A 16,070-nucleotide genomic window follows, 5' to 3' on the forward strand; every position below is an offset into this window, starting at 1 on the left:
TTTTCATTGAGACTACTAACAGCCTCTGTGTAATCATTGACTGCATTCAGGTTAAAGGTTTCTTTTCAATTTATACAATTCATGCCCTGTAACAGAGCTAATGGAGTTTGCACATGGTATTTGCACAAACAAGAGGCATACACTCTCAGTCTGCTTTTGATTGACAAGATAAAGTGATAACAAGTGTTACCTTGATTTTTGGTGATGATGAAACACATCTTTTGCCAATATGCTTCAATATTATGATCAGTTCCAGCTTTGATTGTTCATACAAATTCAGTGTTGATTATAATGAGCCATCCTGATTTTCAAGCACAGTGTATACATAAAAAAAGGGTTGATGTAGCTTATAGTTCGACAAAGATTTCGTAAATTAAAATGTTCAAAACTTTTGGCATATAAAACAAGCTTACTAAAGAATTCTCGTATTACAAAAGGCTGTATTTCAATAGAACTTGTTTTACTTGTTGTAACACTGCATAGACCAGATCGTCTAGTGCATAATGTGGCAACAAATCTGGGTGGCTACAGTTTGCTGCTGGATGCAACCTTTAAGCTGGTATAGATAGTCACTTAATTAATTAAAGGAGACGCTGAAAAAATGACCTTTTTGTAAGTACTTAAATTTTTTATAAAATATTTAGTAATTAGATTTTATGTTCAATTATCATCTTTTCAATCAAGTTTCATTAGCCATATTTCTTCCATTCCAGTTTATTGAAAAGTTCAAAGATGTAAAGGAACTGACACGGCAGCAACAACAACAGGCACAGCAGAATTCCGTGCAACAAATTAATGGGTCGCATGATGACAGTCCTTCTCCATCGTCGCAGTCTACACCTCAGTCTCCTGCCCGAAATTTTCTCCACACACGTAGTTCTAGTCTTACATCAATGCAGGTTAGAGATTTCAGAATGTAGCTCTCAGCTATTTATTCATTTAAGTTTATGATCTTTGTTGACTAATAGTAATGAACAAAATTTTCTTTTCACTTCTTGTTTCATGGTATTATAAATGACTGTTATTAACCTGTAATATTATCATCAGAAATACAAGTTTTACCTTATATAAAATGGAATATATACTGTATGTGAATATTTACTAGCGTGTCTTAGAAAAACCTTATGATTGCAAAGTTTATTTTTTGCCAGCAAATTATGATTAGGGAAAAAATGCAACATGAAATTGTGTATACTTTGCATTTACATTCAGTACTTTATTAATGACTGTTTCTATATATGAATGAATGCTTTTCCATTTCTTTCTGTTCAGCAAACAATAGCATACATGAGACTGCATGCAGACATTTTGCCTCATACAGTACTCCTTTATATACCTTTGTATAGTCACTTTAGATGGATGTGCAAAAACCATTTTCATTTTGACATCACAATTGTGTTGCAACATCATAAACATACTGTAGATATTTAAAATAGGACTTGCAACAAATGACAACATGGCAACAATAGCATACCTGAAATATTTTTTCAAAGGAAATAAATCAACACTTGCAAATTTCAATACAATGAATAAAAAGATTCTTTCATAGCATTAAACCCAAAATATTGGCATCAGCCTGTGTTTAATAGGAATGCTGAGTCTCTTGCAGGAAGAGTTTGCTAAGAAGATAAATCTTGCTCAAGTAAATGTATATGGAATCCCATACAAATAATTAATATGGCAGTAGACCAGATGCAAAGTTCCTTATCTTAAAATTTATTTTCTCAGGGTGAACAGTCCAGAGAGAATGTCAACCTGAGAGAACGAAGGAATTCCTTTAACAACCCTGCCCAAAACAGTGATGCTGCAGCACCACCAACAGGCCAGAGTGATGCTCAGTTGCGGTATGAAAATGACAAGTTGAAATTGGCACTGGCACAGAGGTGTGTATTTTGTATCTATAGATGCTGTCATTATAATTCCACAAGTTTCAAAATTTGGTTCAGGCTTTAGTTCTAGATACATTCATCACTACCTGGTTTTTCTGCATAAAATATTTAAATTTTTACCTAAAATTGAACTTTGTTTTCAATTCCATTATTTTAAATAAAAATAGATACAGTGTGACCCCGCTATAACACGGTAGTTGGGAGCCATAAAACCTGACAGTGTTATATACTGAACCATGTTATATGCAACCAAGTCAGTTAGCTGAAGAAAATGTACCCTCAAAAAAATTGTGGGGGTGGGTGGGTAATAAATGCGGGCGGTAAAATATGTGCTTCGTCGGCACAGTTACCATCTTAAATTGATGCATATTAAATGAGAAATACACCTGTAGTGAAAACAGAGAAGACATAATATAATAGTTTACTTTATTTAGAGAACCATGAATTGGTACATATACGTGAATCCTGTTTATATATAAATGTCTAATGTATAGTATGAATAGCGTATCAACACTGTGTACTCACCTGTGAACCTCATCATATACACTGAATCCACAATACAAGTGATTCCATCAAAAATATGCACACACACATCTTTAAAATATTCATTAATTTTGTAACAGGTCATATTGGTCTGAATTTTGTGGAAAAACATAGCACAATCACGTAACAAATGACATAGCACATTTACTTTAAAGTACGTTCCAAGTCGGTAAAAGTTAGTTTGAGTTTTAAGCCGACATTGGTAGCGTTCGTAAGCATAAACTTTTTCCCTACAAAAAGGAAACTTTCACAGCACAGTTAACATGTTCCAGTCACGTTGGAAAATGCAAAAATCCATCAGATTCCATTACTTTTATTTAAGTTTGGTACTGGCTTCCTTTGAAGAAAAGTTCTTTGCTGTTATTGAAAGATTGTACTTGGCTTTCTTTGATGAAGGGTGCATGCGCTATTGAAGTCACCGCTAAAGGACAGCTTTGGAGAACCAAATGAATGCACATTCTTATTGTGGCAGCAACATCAAATAATTGTATTGCATGATCGAGATGTATTTTTTCCATTTGCTGAGTACGTTTTCATAACAGTCGGTGCTTCAAAGGTAATCTGTTTCCTTTGAAATTTCAGCAAACTATTTTATCTGGGTACATTTTTAAAAAGGAATTGGCTGTCGTTTAGACTATTCTAGTTACTATCCCTCCATGCCTACTGAATAAACCAATAAGTAAGATGTATTTTTTAAAAATTTTATTTTACATTTGTGGTAGCAGCATGATGCTGCCTTCCATGCATGCGTCTGAAAATTAACAAAGGGTCAACGGACGATAGAGACGCGTGTGTTCTGATGACATGGATGATTACACAAAATGTTAGTGTTCTGAGGGATTTAATTCTGAGTGAAAAGTAGAGGAATTTTACTTACCATCCACATACAAATGTCAGTCTTTGTAAATATATTAATTACTAGCTAGCGGCTGAAAATCTGATGAAAGATCAATTATGAGACAATACCTCGTCCAGTTGATCTCCATTACCAGAAATGTCAACAACAAAAAAGCAGATATTTCACAACATACAGAACTCATGCTAGATATCAGGATAAGCGGATTATGATGTAACAAATGATAAATTTCAGTCCATTGTATATCCAGTTTGCGGCTTCTTTTCATGGGGACTCTGAATTTCTGCACTCCAAACCAATGTTTGTATATAAAAGTTTAAACAGCCAACAATGCCGCCAACAAATGAAAAAGGCCACATAGTATGTTTTGCAACCAATAAGGAAAAACAATCCAAGTTTGTGACGTTGGCGAAGACTTACACGATCCCATGTCATCTGTTGTATTTGACTACATGTGATTGTATAATTTGCCTTTTGCACTATCACTACACCATAGATCACTGACTGTAAATACAGCTGACAGATTATACAGAAGCCCAGCTTATTTTCGACCAGTGATTATTGACACATGAAAGCAGATCACAGAATGGATTAGCAGCGGTAGGTCTTTTAAACTTGCTGCCACCTTGTATAATCTATTGTAGTACAGCCCAGAAGAGACAGATGTTCATTGCATACTGTAGCTACAATACGAATAAGGTCCATTCAGACACTGGATTAAAATTCATGAGCACAATGTAATACTGATGCTGGCATCATCCAGCTCTATGTAGGTACTAAAAGAGAGAATTTTGATCCCGCTCAGCTGGAATCTACTGTTGTCACTAACCTGGAGGAGCCATTGGAAAAACAGAATGCTGTTTCCGAAGCCATATTTGCATTCGAGCAAGGTTTGATGTGGCTAGAAAGCCAGGAATTTAGCCGTTGAAACTAATGCAACTGAGAAATGTCAAAGACTTTGCTTAAAAAAGGAATTTTAAAAAAAGAAACAAGAATGATAATCTGGTCCCAAAAAATTAAAATACAAAATACATGTACTTCCAGTAGGAGACACACATCACGTGAGTGGATAGTGTTTATTCTATTAGTACTTTTTGTGAACAAATGTGTTTGTTTTGGACATCATTGGATTTTAATGGATTATATACATGTATGTAAGTTTGTCATTTTTTTTCTTCTGTTTCTCCATGTTCTAGAATTGTTAAAAGCATACTGTACATATGTAACTGATGTCTTGGACTGAAAATGATATATTTCATTGATTAACAAATCAGTGCTTTTGTTAAAAGATAGATGTTCATTTATTTAATTGCAAAATGGGTTTAGAAGTGGTAAATATGTGGTTGTGATCTCATAACTAATGCATAGCTGCATTGGCCTGAAGAGCATCCTAGATTCAATCATTTTTTTAAAAAGTGATTACAATATTTAGAATCACTTTTAACTCATTAACCCCTAGAGGCCTTTGTTGTTTTTGCCTGAAATGCTTGTAGGGAACACATTTTGAGTGGCATTGTGTACCCCCCACACACACATAAGTGCATTCAAGATTTTTTAATAATTTTCGCTATACTGCTGTTCAGTACATAACATGTTTGGCAGTTATTGACTCCAACTACCGTGTTATAACAAGGGAGAACTGTATACATTAACGTTCTATGCACTCTTTTAAATCTATAAAATACATTCTCGTCAGTCTTCTTGTTAAGTAGGTTTCATATCTTATAATCGTGTCTACTGTTACATTAGCTGTACAAAGGATAACCTATCTACTCGTCAAAAATTTTAGGCCAGGAACTGTTAGAACTACGTCAGCACATGCCATCTTGTGTGTACTGCAGAAAAATTCATCAGATAATGGTTTATTTTCAGGGTATCTTATGCTGCTTTGTAGTACATATATTTTTGTTAGAATACTTTAGAAATTGGTACAATTATATGCATGATATGGGTAAGTTGTGTTCATACTGCCAGGACATATGTAAGCTTACCAGAATCTGTCTTGCTGTCAATCCCAAATTGAAATGTTCACAATCACTCAGTGTAATGAAAGTTTCATGATGATGAAAGCTTTTTGTGAGACAGTCTCGTAGTTGTCATTGTACGTGCTTGACCTCTATTGTAGAATTAGGTTGATGCAGATATTATACACAATGAAAGACATTATTGGAGATTGAAGATGTATGTGGGGGTGGTGGGTCTAGTGTTTCCATACCAAATATACCATTTTGGGAAGTCTTAATTACAAAGTACAAGCCATTGTTTCCCACAGGCCATTTTAGCCTGGTGTGGATCCACAGCAGTATTTTCATGCATCAGTACTTATTTACCTTAAAAGAATTCAGATACTGATATTGAAAATTGTATTAGTCGGGGACCACTATATCATATATTTTTGCCTTACAGTTCAGCCAATGCCAAAAAGTGGGAGGTCGAGTTACAGACCTTGAAGAACAATAATGCTCGACTGACAGCAGCTCTACAGGAAAGCACAGCCAATGTGGAAGAATGGAAAAAACAGCTTGCAGCTTATAAAGAAGAAAGCAGCAGAATGAAAAAAAAGGTTAGTTACATACCATATTTGTCTATGAATAACAGACATTACAGACTTCATTATGACAGGGTTCCAGTTACAAAGCAAGTGTAATATACATAATTATGTTGCAGTCACACTTTAAGGCAGTACACTTTATGTCTTCCATTGGTAGCATTATAATTCGTGAGTCCAGTAATCATAAACATCCAAGATTTACGTTTATCAGATTTTTGGCACATGAAGTAAGGGCAAGCTGATTAATCAATACATCCATGTATCAGTACTTTTACCATATCAATACAAGAGATGTAGAATCATATTTGCCCTTTACAAGTTACTTTAATCTTCAGAAGTAGTGAATAATTAGTTGCTTACCTTTTTATTGTTTAAATTGAGAATTTGTCTGAGACAGCTGTTGCTGGCAAGTGCACCTGTTCTGTCACTTTTATAAAAACAGCTGTTGACAACATCCACTTGCCTTCTGCAGATTACTACTGTTTGCACTGTTTCTAATCTGCCCCCACCCTGCCAAGTCCATGCCTATTATTTTATCCCATCAGCATGTTCATGAATCCATAGATGACATGTATCCACTTTAAGAAGCCATTCCACACTGGTTCTTCAGGTGAGATTTAAATACATTACCTACCATTTAATAACCATTCTTATGCAAAGCTTCTCTGTTGTTTCATATCTTGTCAGCTTGGATTGAATTTGCAGGCTACACTTTCACAACATGACACTGGAAGCATTGCATCAAAACTTGATCCAAATAGAAACAAAGCAAACAAGTTTTGTGCAAAAGCAGCTATCAAATCACCATACGTTAAATCATACATGGGGAACAAGTTTGAAATGTATCATTTTACATTGTAAATAGTACCTGAACGTGATTACTGGATTAAACAAACATTAGCACTAAATTAGAGAGATTTAGGCACCTTCTCTTAATTTGTAGATGGGGTGTAGGTGTTGTCAATAATTTCCTTTTTCACTGATAGAAATGAGTACAGATGGCAGCGGCAGTTGTTTTTGCATTAGTAGTAAATACAAAGTGATGGATTTAGCAGTTAGTCATCTCTGCTCCCAGACTCAGACTTGTTCAAGATAAACGTTTACTTGCATGAGGAAAGTACACTATTCCTGTTTTGAAGATAACACTGTAACCTTTTAAATTTAAGTGATGACATCAAATGAGACGTTTTCAAAGCGTTCATGTAGTACAAAACAAAAGGGCCTAGTGGCCAAAATTTGTCCTGCATCTGATCAAATGGAACAGTCTGAAATGACCAAAATAATTGAAATCACTGACAACTAATGGGTAGTATGTTGTAAAACTTGTTTTTTTTTTTTATCTTGTCATGGATGAGAATGACGTATTAACAGATGATAAATCTATGTGTGTTTGTAATCTTCATCCTGGCTATACAGGCATGATGTCAACAGATTTAAATGGCACCACACTACCACTGACAGACCTTTGAAGGATGAAAAGACCATGAAGTTGATATGTGTATCAAAAATGTATCATATCTGGGCTGTGTGTATCACAAATCATTTTGATACATGAGACAGTTATATTGTTTCACCCCTGACATTAAGTGGGATGAGAACTAAAACAAAGTGGGAGAGAAAGATAAAAAAAAAAAGGGATAAGTGAGTAACAGCAAGATGCTGTAAATAAATGGTCTATCGAATCACTTAATTGTTAGAGGAATATAACTGACATCTCAGCACCTTTCACATGTTTGAGTCTCGTCCTCAACCAATGTGGGTATGTAAAAAAGCCTCCCTTGGATTGGTGGTTCTTCGTGGGCTTTTCCCAGTTTCTTCCTGCACCAAATACACTGGTCGCCATATGTTGACCATCATGTGCTGATAAATAGTGTTAAACACATAACAAAAACACATGGCTGCCATAAAAGCCATCTTGAGATCACTACTCCTGAATAAATGGTTACTTTTAGAATGGGTTTTACCCAATATTATATCTAATTGGTCATAACTGAAAATGGTAACATTCTAATTGCCACCACAGTGGACATCTTGAAAATCTTTTTTTTTTTGATTCTTCACTAGCTGTCTGGCAAATTGACATTGTGCTTTTACCAAACAACTTTTGGTGTCTGGTTGGTCTTAAATGGAAATGGTCCAGATCTGACAGCTGTTATGGCCACAATGTCAGCCATATTGAAAACTTGTTATTGCTTGCCTTCCAAAATTGAAAGTCATATCAACTTGGGATTTCACTGGCCGATTTCTTATAATGTATTGTTGGTTCTAAATTAAAATGATGCTGATGTAGCATTTAGTGTGGCCACTCTGTGGACATCTTGAAAAACATTGTTATATCCAATCCTCCCAAATTGATGGCTATATCGGCAAGGGGTTTTTGCATTAAAAGATGCCTAGTTGGTCCCAAATGAAAATAGTGCCATCCAGTATGCCTGCCATGATGACTGTCTGGAAATATTTCTGTTACTACTCCTCTTGAATGGATGGTAATAATAAAAGACTTATAATATTGTCTACTTGATCCTCTATGTAAAATGGTTCCATTCTGAAGTCCATGATGTCCACCACAGCAGGTAAATGTAAACTTGTGTTGTCACTACGAAGTATATCAGATAATTTCAACACTAAACATTTAAAACAAAGATATTATCTTGAATTCCTGGAAATTCTTTTTGGCCATTAGGCATTAGTCCCTTCAAGGGACTTTTGTTTCATTGTTCTTGCTACAGAAATGTTCCATATACATAATTGTATTTATACACTTATTATATATTTATTATTATACAGTGATTCACAGACACATTAGTACTTTTGATGTTTTAATACACATAGTGATACAAGATGTGAACATTTGATGCAAAATGAGACATAACATTTAAAATTTACTATGATCTTCAGCAGTCATAAATAATGATTATTACAGTAGTTATTCATTTAAGTTAGAGTTCATCAGAATGAGCCATCACTGCAGTTGTTTTGAATTTGCATGAAGTACGGTATGTGGGATTAGGTTCTTGGAAATCTGCACTTTCTCACCGAGTCCTGTTATAGAAATCTTAGGAAACTCCACTCCCTCACCCAATCATGTTATAGAAATCTTGGACATCCCCAATCCCTCACCCAGTCATATTATAGATAAGATTTTCTTTGAACAAAAGAAATTGCAGGATTTCTTCTGGTTTCAAGATAATACCATGATGCCTTCCAAAATTAACACTTGAAACTTGTTATAGGTTTTGAACATTTTTAACTCTACTGGTCATAGACCAGAAGAGCTTATGGGATAGTCTTTTGTCCATTGTCCAGTTATGTTGCCTGGCATTTGTCCATCTGTTAGCGCAAGTTTGTTATCACTGTTTCTCCTAAACTTGTTGAAGGATTACCTTGAATTGTTGCACACATTCACAAGGTCTAGTTGGTCCTAAATGAAAATGGTGCTGCTAGGACATCCAATATTGCCACCACAGTGACTATCTTGAAAATGTTATTCCTTCTGAATGGATTGGCATTATCAACACTTAGATTTTAACTAAAAGAATTTTTCTTATGTCTAGTTGGTGATAAATGAAAATGATGCCAATCTGACATTCAATATGGCTACCATGGTAGACATCTTGAAAATCCTTCACTGCTCCTGCTGAAAGGAAGGTCATATCAGCATTAAGTTTTCACTATTAACAGTCTGACATCCAATATGGTCACTATAGCAGCTATTTTAATAATCTTGTTATAACAACTCTTTTTGAGTAAAAAGCCATATTGATTTGGGGTTTTCCCCAAAAGACTTCTTATGACGTCCAGTTGGTCTTAAATGAAAACACTGCCGATCATACATCCAATATGGCCACCACAGCAGCCATCTTTAAATTCTTGTTATCTCTACTCCTCATCAAATACATGGCCATATTAACATGTTTATATTCACCAATAAACGTCTTATGATACGGAGTTTGTCATAAATGAAAATGGTGCCTATTGTACATCAATGACCTATTGCCACTTGTCAGTCATGCTTATCATTTAACCAATCAGCAAGCATAAGTTAGACAGACCTACAGGCATTGCTTTTGTCCGCCATTTTCCTCCAACATGCTGCTTGTGGCAATAATGAAATGATTAGGATAAGTATTTACAAATTTTGCAATGATTCGTTGATTTCTCCATCAATAAGGGTGAATGGAAGTCAGTGGGAGCCTTGTAATTCTGACAGTTGATACCCAGATTGTCTAAATGGAGGAATAAGATTTATTCCTTTCCCGAAACTTGGACAAAAGATAAAGACCTTTCTTTGTGGTCAAGCAGCAGAGAGGGTGAACAGACCACTTAGGGGAATGGTCACCCTTGTGTTTTACCAAAAAAAATAGTGACCACTCATAGAGGTCAATTACCACGTCTACGATTATTGTTTGTCCCAAACAGAACCGTAGACGCCCCTCTCTGCTGCTATCAATATTGGGAATCATCATCTGAATCATGGGAATCTTCATCTGTTTCATCTTCATCTGAATCTTCGGAATTTGTTCTATGTTTCAAGTAATATTCAAGTTCTGATGGTGGTTTTTCTATTTTGGGATTTATGTTCTTTCTGTGTTTATAATATATCATCAAACTTCTGTATCGATCTCCACCGCAATTTTTGCAAATCTGATATAATCCTCTAACGCCGTTGTTACATCCAACACATCTTCGTGGACCAGCATGAGGATTTTTCTTTATAAGATAATTATGTTTCTTGCAGTATTCTCCACGGCACCTTTTGTTGCATTTATCTGTTGTTCCTTGACGCAGCCACGCACAGTTGTTCATTATATTAATGATATCTGTTTAATTAAATTTAATTTTATCATCACCCCTGTTACCCAAATATTTTATCAATACCCACACGATATCTTGTTCTTGGATCATGTAAATTTATTGTTATAAATCCATGCGGAGTAGCTTGCGCTCGTGAGAAGAAATTTTTGAATTTAATTATATCCATGTCACCACCACACCAAGTTTGATGAATATTTCGCAACGTGTGTGTGTCTACGCCATTAAACACAACTAAAATGTTGCAGTTGTCTCTGATCACTTTTGGTATTTGTGTATATCGTTGAGTAACATAGATCACGTCTGTATTTTTGTGTCTACCTCGGGAAAATATTCTGGCTGGATTTGATTGTTTATCTAGCATCACATCGTCGTATACAACTAAATTATTAATAAATCCGTCTATGGAATCTACGGATGGTGCTTCATCAATATCGGTTATAAACTCTATAACATCATTATCTTCATCCAGTAATCGCGCGTTTTCATTGAAATCTTTAAGTACATCATAACATCGCTGATCATCAACGGATGGTGCTACTAAATACAACTTATCCCATTTCAACCATCTCATTATCAGATTAAGTAATAATTGCGTCTTACCCGATCCAGATGGTCCTATGATAATCATTCTGATGGAGTTCGGTAGCGCAGGATGATGCTTAACTGGCTCTCGCTGCCGAGTTGCTGAGAAATCAATTATATCCATATATATTATAACATGAATTTATATTGTTTACGCTGTAAAGTTAAAACTCCAACTATTGATTTAGCTACAGTTATAACAAAAAACAAAAAAATAGCGTACGGTGGAAAATGTTCTATATGCGGTAGAAAGAAATTTTCATTTTTACCTAATAAGCGGGGTGGTGATATTGCTAATTTGATGTCAAAGTTTCCAGGTGCTCCATGGGCTAAATACAGCGGAGAAAAACATCTACCAGGATATAATTATTGCGGTCCTGGTACCAGACTTGATATCAGGCTCGATGATCAAGATCAACCAAAACCAGGCGAGGAACCAATAAATGCTATTGATCGAGCTTGTCATGCTCATGATGTAGCTTATAAAAGTAAAAATCTACAAGATAGGCATATTGCAGATGTAAAATTAATTCATTCATTAAATTCTATAAAAAATAAAAATATTAGAGAATCATTAGCTAATTGGTTAGTAAGATCCTCGATGAAAGGTAAATTAGCGATTGGGGCTGGTAATTAATAATGGAATCAATTTATTATTCACCGAGAGGATACTGGAGAGGCAAAGCAGCAATTGGTAAACTCGCTGATGCAGCATCGGTTAAACATTCTACTGCTAAAACGTGGTTATCTAAACAAGCAATATGGCAAATTTATCTACCACGTCCTAAACAAATTCAGTACTCGTATTTCGATGTCAGTGTTCCTAATGAAGTTCATCAAGCTGATATTCTGTTTTTACCGCATGATACTGTACGTGGAAAAACGTACAAATACGCGCTAACCGTAGTTGATGTTGCAAGTAGATATAAAGAAGCAGAGCCGCTATCGGCGAAAACATCATCTGAAGTAGCCGATGCGTTTGAACGAATTTATCAACGAGGACTCGGACCACAAGGTGGTCTACGATGGCCACAGCTACTACAGGTTGATCCTGGTAAGGAATTTCTTGGTCCAGTATCATCGTTGATGAAACAACATAATACCAAAATACGACGAGGTCATACTGCAATTCACCGTGATCAAGCAATTGTTGAGCGATTTAATCGAACACTTGCTGAGCGGTTATTTGGATATCAATACGCGAGGGAATTTATTCAGGATAAGAGATCTCGTGAATGGGTTGCAAGATTACCAAACGTGATAGCTGCATTAAATAATGAGATCACACGAACAACCAACATGAAACCCATTAGCGCGGTCACAAAAAAAAATATACCAACACAATGGAAAGATGCTGGAAAACAAAAAATATTAGGTGATGTCACAGTCAGATATTTATATGAGCCTGGTGAACTTGAAGGTGGTAGCGCGAGAGCAACTGATCCTATTTGGAGTGTTACCACACACAAAATATCTACCGTGACAAGATCCACTGGAAGAAATGTAGGCGTTTCCAGACCTGCAATCTACAGATTAGATTCGGCCGCTCCTCAACGTGGATTTACACGTGAACAACTACAAATAATTCCCGCGGATACACAACTACCGCCGCGATCACTTCGGTGATTTCGATCACTTAACTAGCGCCTCTACGTCGATTACACTCAAGACAGGTTAACATGGTATTTTCTCGTGTATGACCGCGACTATTATCTTTTCTATCTACGGTAAATTGTCTTGAATCATTACTCGAATATCGCCATAACATTATACAATTACAACTGGTGCAATGATTGTTCTGCTGCTGTTTTAACTCGGTAATAAATTCAACATCAAGATCAAAGTCGCGTTTATTTTTTTTGTCAGATTGTTTGTATCCGATTAATTTTTTTCTTATTATATCATCATCGATGATGTTAAATTTATCAACGATTTCAGGAATTATAATTCTACGTAATTGAGATATATTTCTGACCCTCGATACCGCTAAATAAACTAAATTTGACCACTCGATGCGATCGTCTACAATCCAGACTCGTGTATCAGAAATAGTTAATCCCTGTGACGAGTGGATCGTCATAGCGTATCCCAACACCCATGGAGATTTGTCAGCGCGTAATGCATCTTCGACCACACTGATATCAACGGCGACAATATCATTTAATACGAGATTCTGTTTCCTTGACTCTGTCAAGGGTCCTGGAATATCAACATTAATATTCTGTTTTCGTGTATCTGATGGTCTATAACACAACGGTACGGGTAGTTCTGAATATTGTTCTTTATGTAGCTGAAATAACTGTTGTTGTAAAGCGTCTCTGATTATTTTTCTACTTGCTACGATCAAATCGGTGGGTCTCCATGAGTTCAAAAAATCACTCATTGATGTCTCTGAGATCACTCCACGTAATATTTCACACTGAATTTTGTTTGATTGTAATCTGATTAATTTTTTAAACTCCTTCAAATTTGCATCAAGAGCTCTATGATCATCATCTATTTCTTCGTAATAATCAACGAAATTTTTTAACCAATCATGTGGAGATGGTCCAACAAAAGGCGGAGGTTGACCATGATCGCCACACATTATTATAGCGGTATTTTTCGTCAACAACCAATCAAGAAACATTTTTAATGTATCTAATGACACCGTGCATATCTCGTCCCAAATAATTATTTTAGGTATATATTTTTCTCCCATCCGTTGAGGAGTCCATGTATCTCCGCGCCATCGAAAGAAACTATGATACGTACATGATTGTACTTGCCGCTGTTTCATCTCACGTGCAAGTCTATGTGTGGGTGTCAGCACGATTATATCTGAATTTCTAAAAACATTAATCGTTCGAGTTGTTTTGCCGCATCCACCAGGTCCATTGAGATATACTGTCTTATATCTAGTTATTGGATCACTCAACGATGGTGCCTTCGACATTTCTGATATTTTATTACCCTCACGATAAACATCTCTCATTGGAACATCTGCTGATTCTACATAATTGTGTAATAGTTCCTTTTTTATTCTCCACGAACCCCATCGTTCATCATTACTTGTAAATTTCATAACAGGTTCTAAATATTTACTTGAAATATAAAACGAATCTGTTGCGACTCTGACTGCGGTCTCAGGAAATCTATTAATCATCGATAATAAATTTATGGAAACATAAGCCAACATGGAAGATCTTAGATGAGTATATTGCGGGGATACATCATTTATGTAACTAACGATCGTACCTAATTTTGTTCCGTCGGATAAATAAACACTCTCTCGATTTACAAATGTATTTTTCGCCGTTGTATCAGCGATTATAAAATCGTACTCGGCATCATCTAAAATTAATCGTGCGTGATGTCTTTTATAATCATATGCACCACCTTGAGTAAATTTACCTATAATTTTTCTACCAAGATCTTTTGCGGTTTTGAGTTTATTAGGAATATCATCCTTAAACTCGCTAATAACTTCAGAATCTGACATGGGCAACCAAACTTTGGTCTGTGCATGATATGATATAATTGCCTCACTGACCACCAACGATGTCAGTATCATACAATCTAGCATATATCGCAACAAAACTATAGGTGCCCAACGTTTTTCACAAAAATGTCTGCCAAACCAAACATAACAAATCTTGTGAAGATTTTCGTTAAACTCGAACGACTCAATACAGGCGAATCCAGTCAGATCAAAATCAGGTAATGGTCCATTAATTGCCACTCGCGTCATCTCGTTTGTAGGGTGACCAAATCTTTCAAAGTACGTAGAACAATCTCCGTATCCCAGAAAACTTCCTGGATAACATGCAACCATATCAACCGAAATAACATCATTGTAATTGTATTTGGTATTCCATAATCCGCCATGTCCATATTCGACGCAACTTGCGCGTACGTCCTCGAGTAAATCAAATCGTGTTGGTTTCCATGAATTTCGTTCTCTGGCGAAATGAGCCGCAACAGATGGAACGGTAAAACAATTAGTTAGTAATTTGTCAGTATTTTCCGCGTGCTTGCACTGTAAAAACGTCGCAAGATTTTTCATCTCGTCATGGAGGGATTCTGTGCGATATATTTCACCGTTCGGTTTGACAAACTGATCAAATTCACCCTCCTCATTACTTTTAAATAACCATACCGATACAGGATCGGTTTTACTTATTTCGTTGATAAAATCAAACATACTCATATCTGCCACAGCCATATCTGTGGGGTAAAATCTAACAGTTCGATCACGTGGAAATATTGTTACTGCGTTAGTCCATGCGTGCGCGTTATGATCGATAATATTTATTGGAGCTCCTTTCGATTTATATTTCGACTGGTACAGTACTTCTCCCGTTATTGTCGCCACAGTTATTGGAAATTTTAATATTTTTCCTAACTCAGCAACATCTTTTATTGTAGCACCGGTATCCTTAACTGAATCAGCCCACGAGTTTATTTTTTCACGCCTTAAATCAGTTAATCCATTTCCACGCATCGCGTTTGTAAAGTGTTCTATTACTCGTTCAGCCACACAATTTAACCTTGAAAATTTCATCGGCGCTAGTTTATCAACGTTAGGTTTTTTATTTATCTCATAAATTCCATAAATAACTGCTGTTACAGGATACGCTCGCTCATAATACGGTTTATCAATACCAGTCAATAGACCCGGTCTGGAATTTTTACTTAATATGATAGTTTTATTATTGCCAAGGACAGGATCATATTTGTCACGGATAATCCAACTATCTGTTTCTGTTAATACAATAAATTTTACTCTGAAGAAATATTTTTGATTGCCCTCGTATTCAGCGATGTAGTTAATGATAGTTGCCGCTCGCTTGTC

The 16,070-nt window shown here is 35.8% G+C and overlaps 1 protein-coding gene across 4 annotated transcripts in view; it reads left to right on the forward strand.

Moving 5' to 3' along the window:
• The window catches only part of LOC149801744 (uncharacterized), a 204,032-nt gene that overhangs the window by 156,622 nt on the left and 31,340 nt on the right, over positions 1 to 16,070 (forward strand). For all 4 annotated transcript variants that reach the window (XM_089956068.1, XM_089956066.1, XM_089956065.1 and 1 more), the window contains exons 4-6: positions 714 to 899; positions 1,729 to 1,883; positions 5,695 to 5,851. In XM_089956068.1, the coding sequence (XP_089812194.1) occupies positions 714 to 899; positions 1,729 to 1,883; positions 5,695 to 5,851 (498 nt within the window). The remainder of the gene's footprint in view (positions 1 to 713; positions 900 to 1,728; positions 1,884 to 5,694; positions 5,852 to 16,070) is intronic.

The sequence above is a fragment of the Sinohyriopsis cumingii genome, chromosome 4 (assembly GCF_028554795.1).
Source record: "Sinohyriopsis cumingii isolate HCF-2022 chromosome 4, ASM2855479v2, whole genome shotgun sequence".
Lineage (NCBI taxonomy): Eukaryota > Metazoa > Mollusca > Bivalvia > Unionida > Unionidae > Sinohyriopsis > Sinohyriopsis cumingii.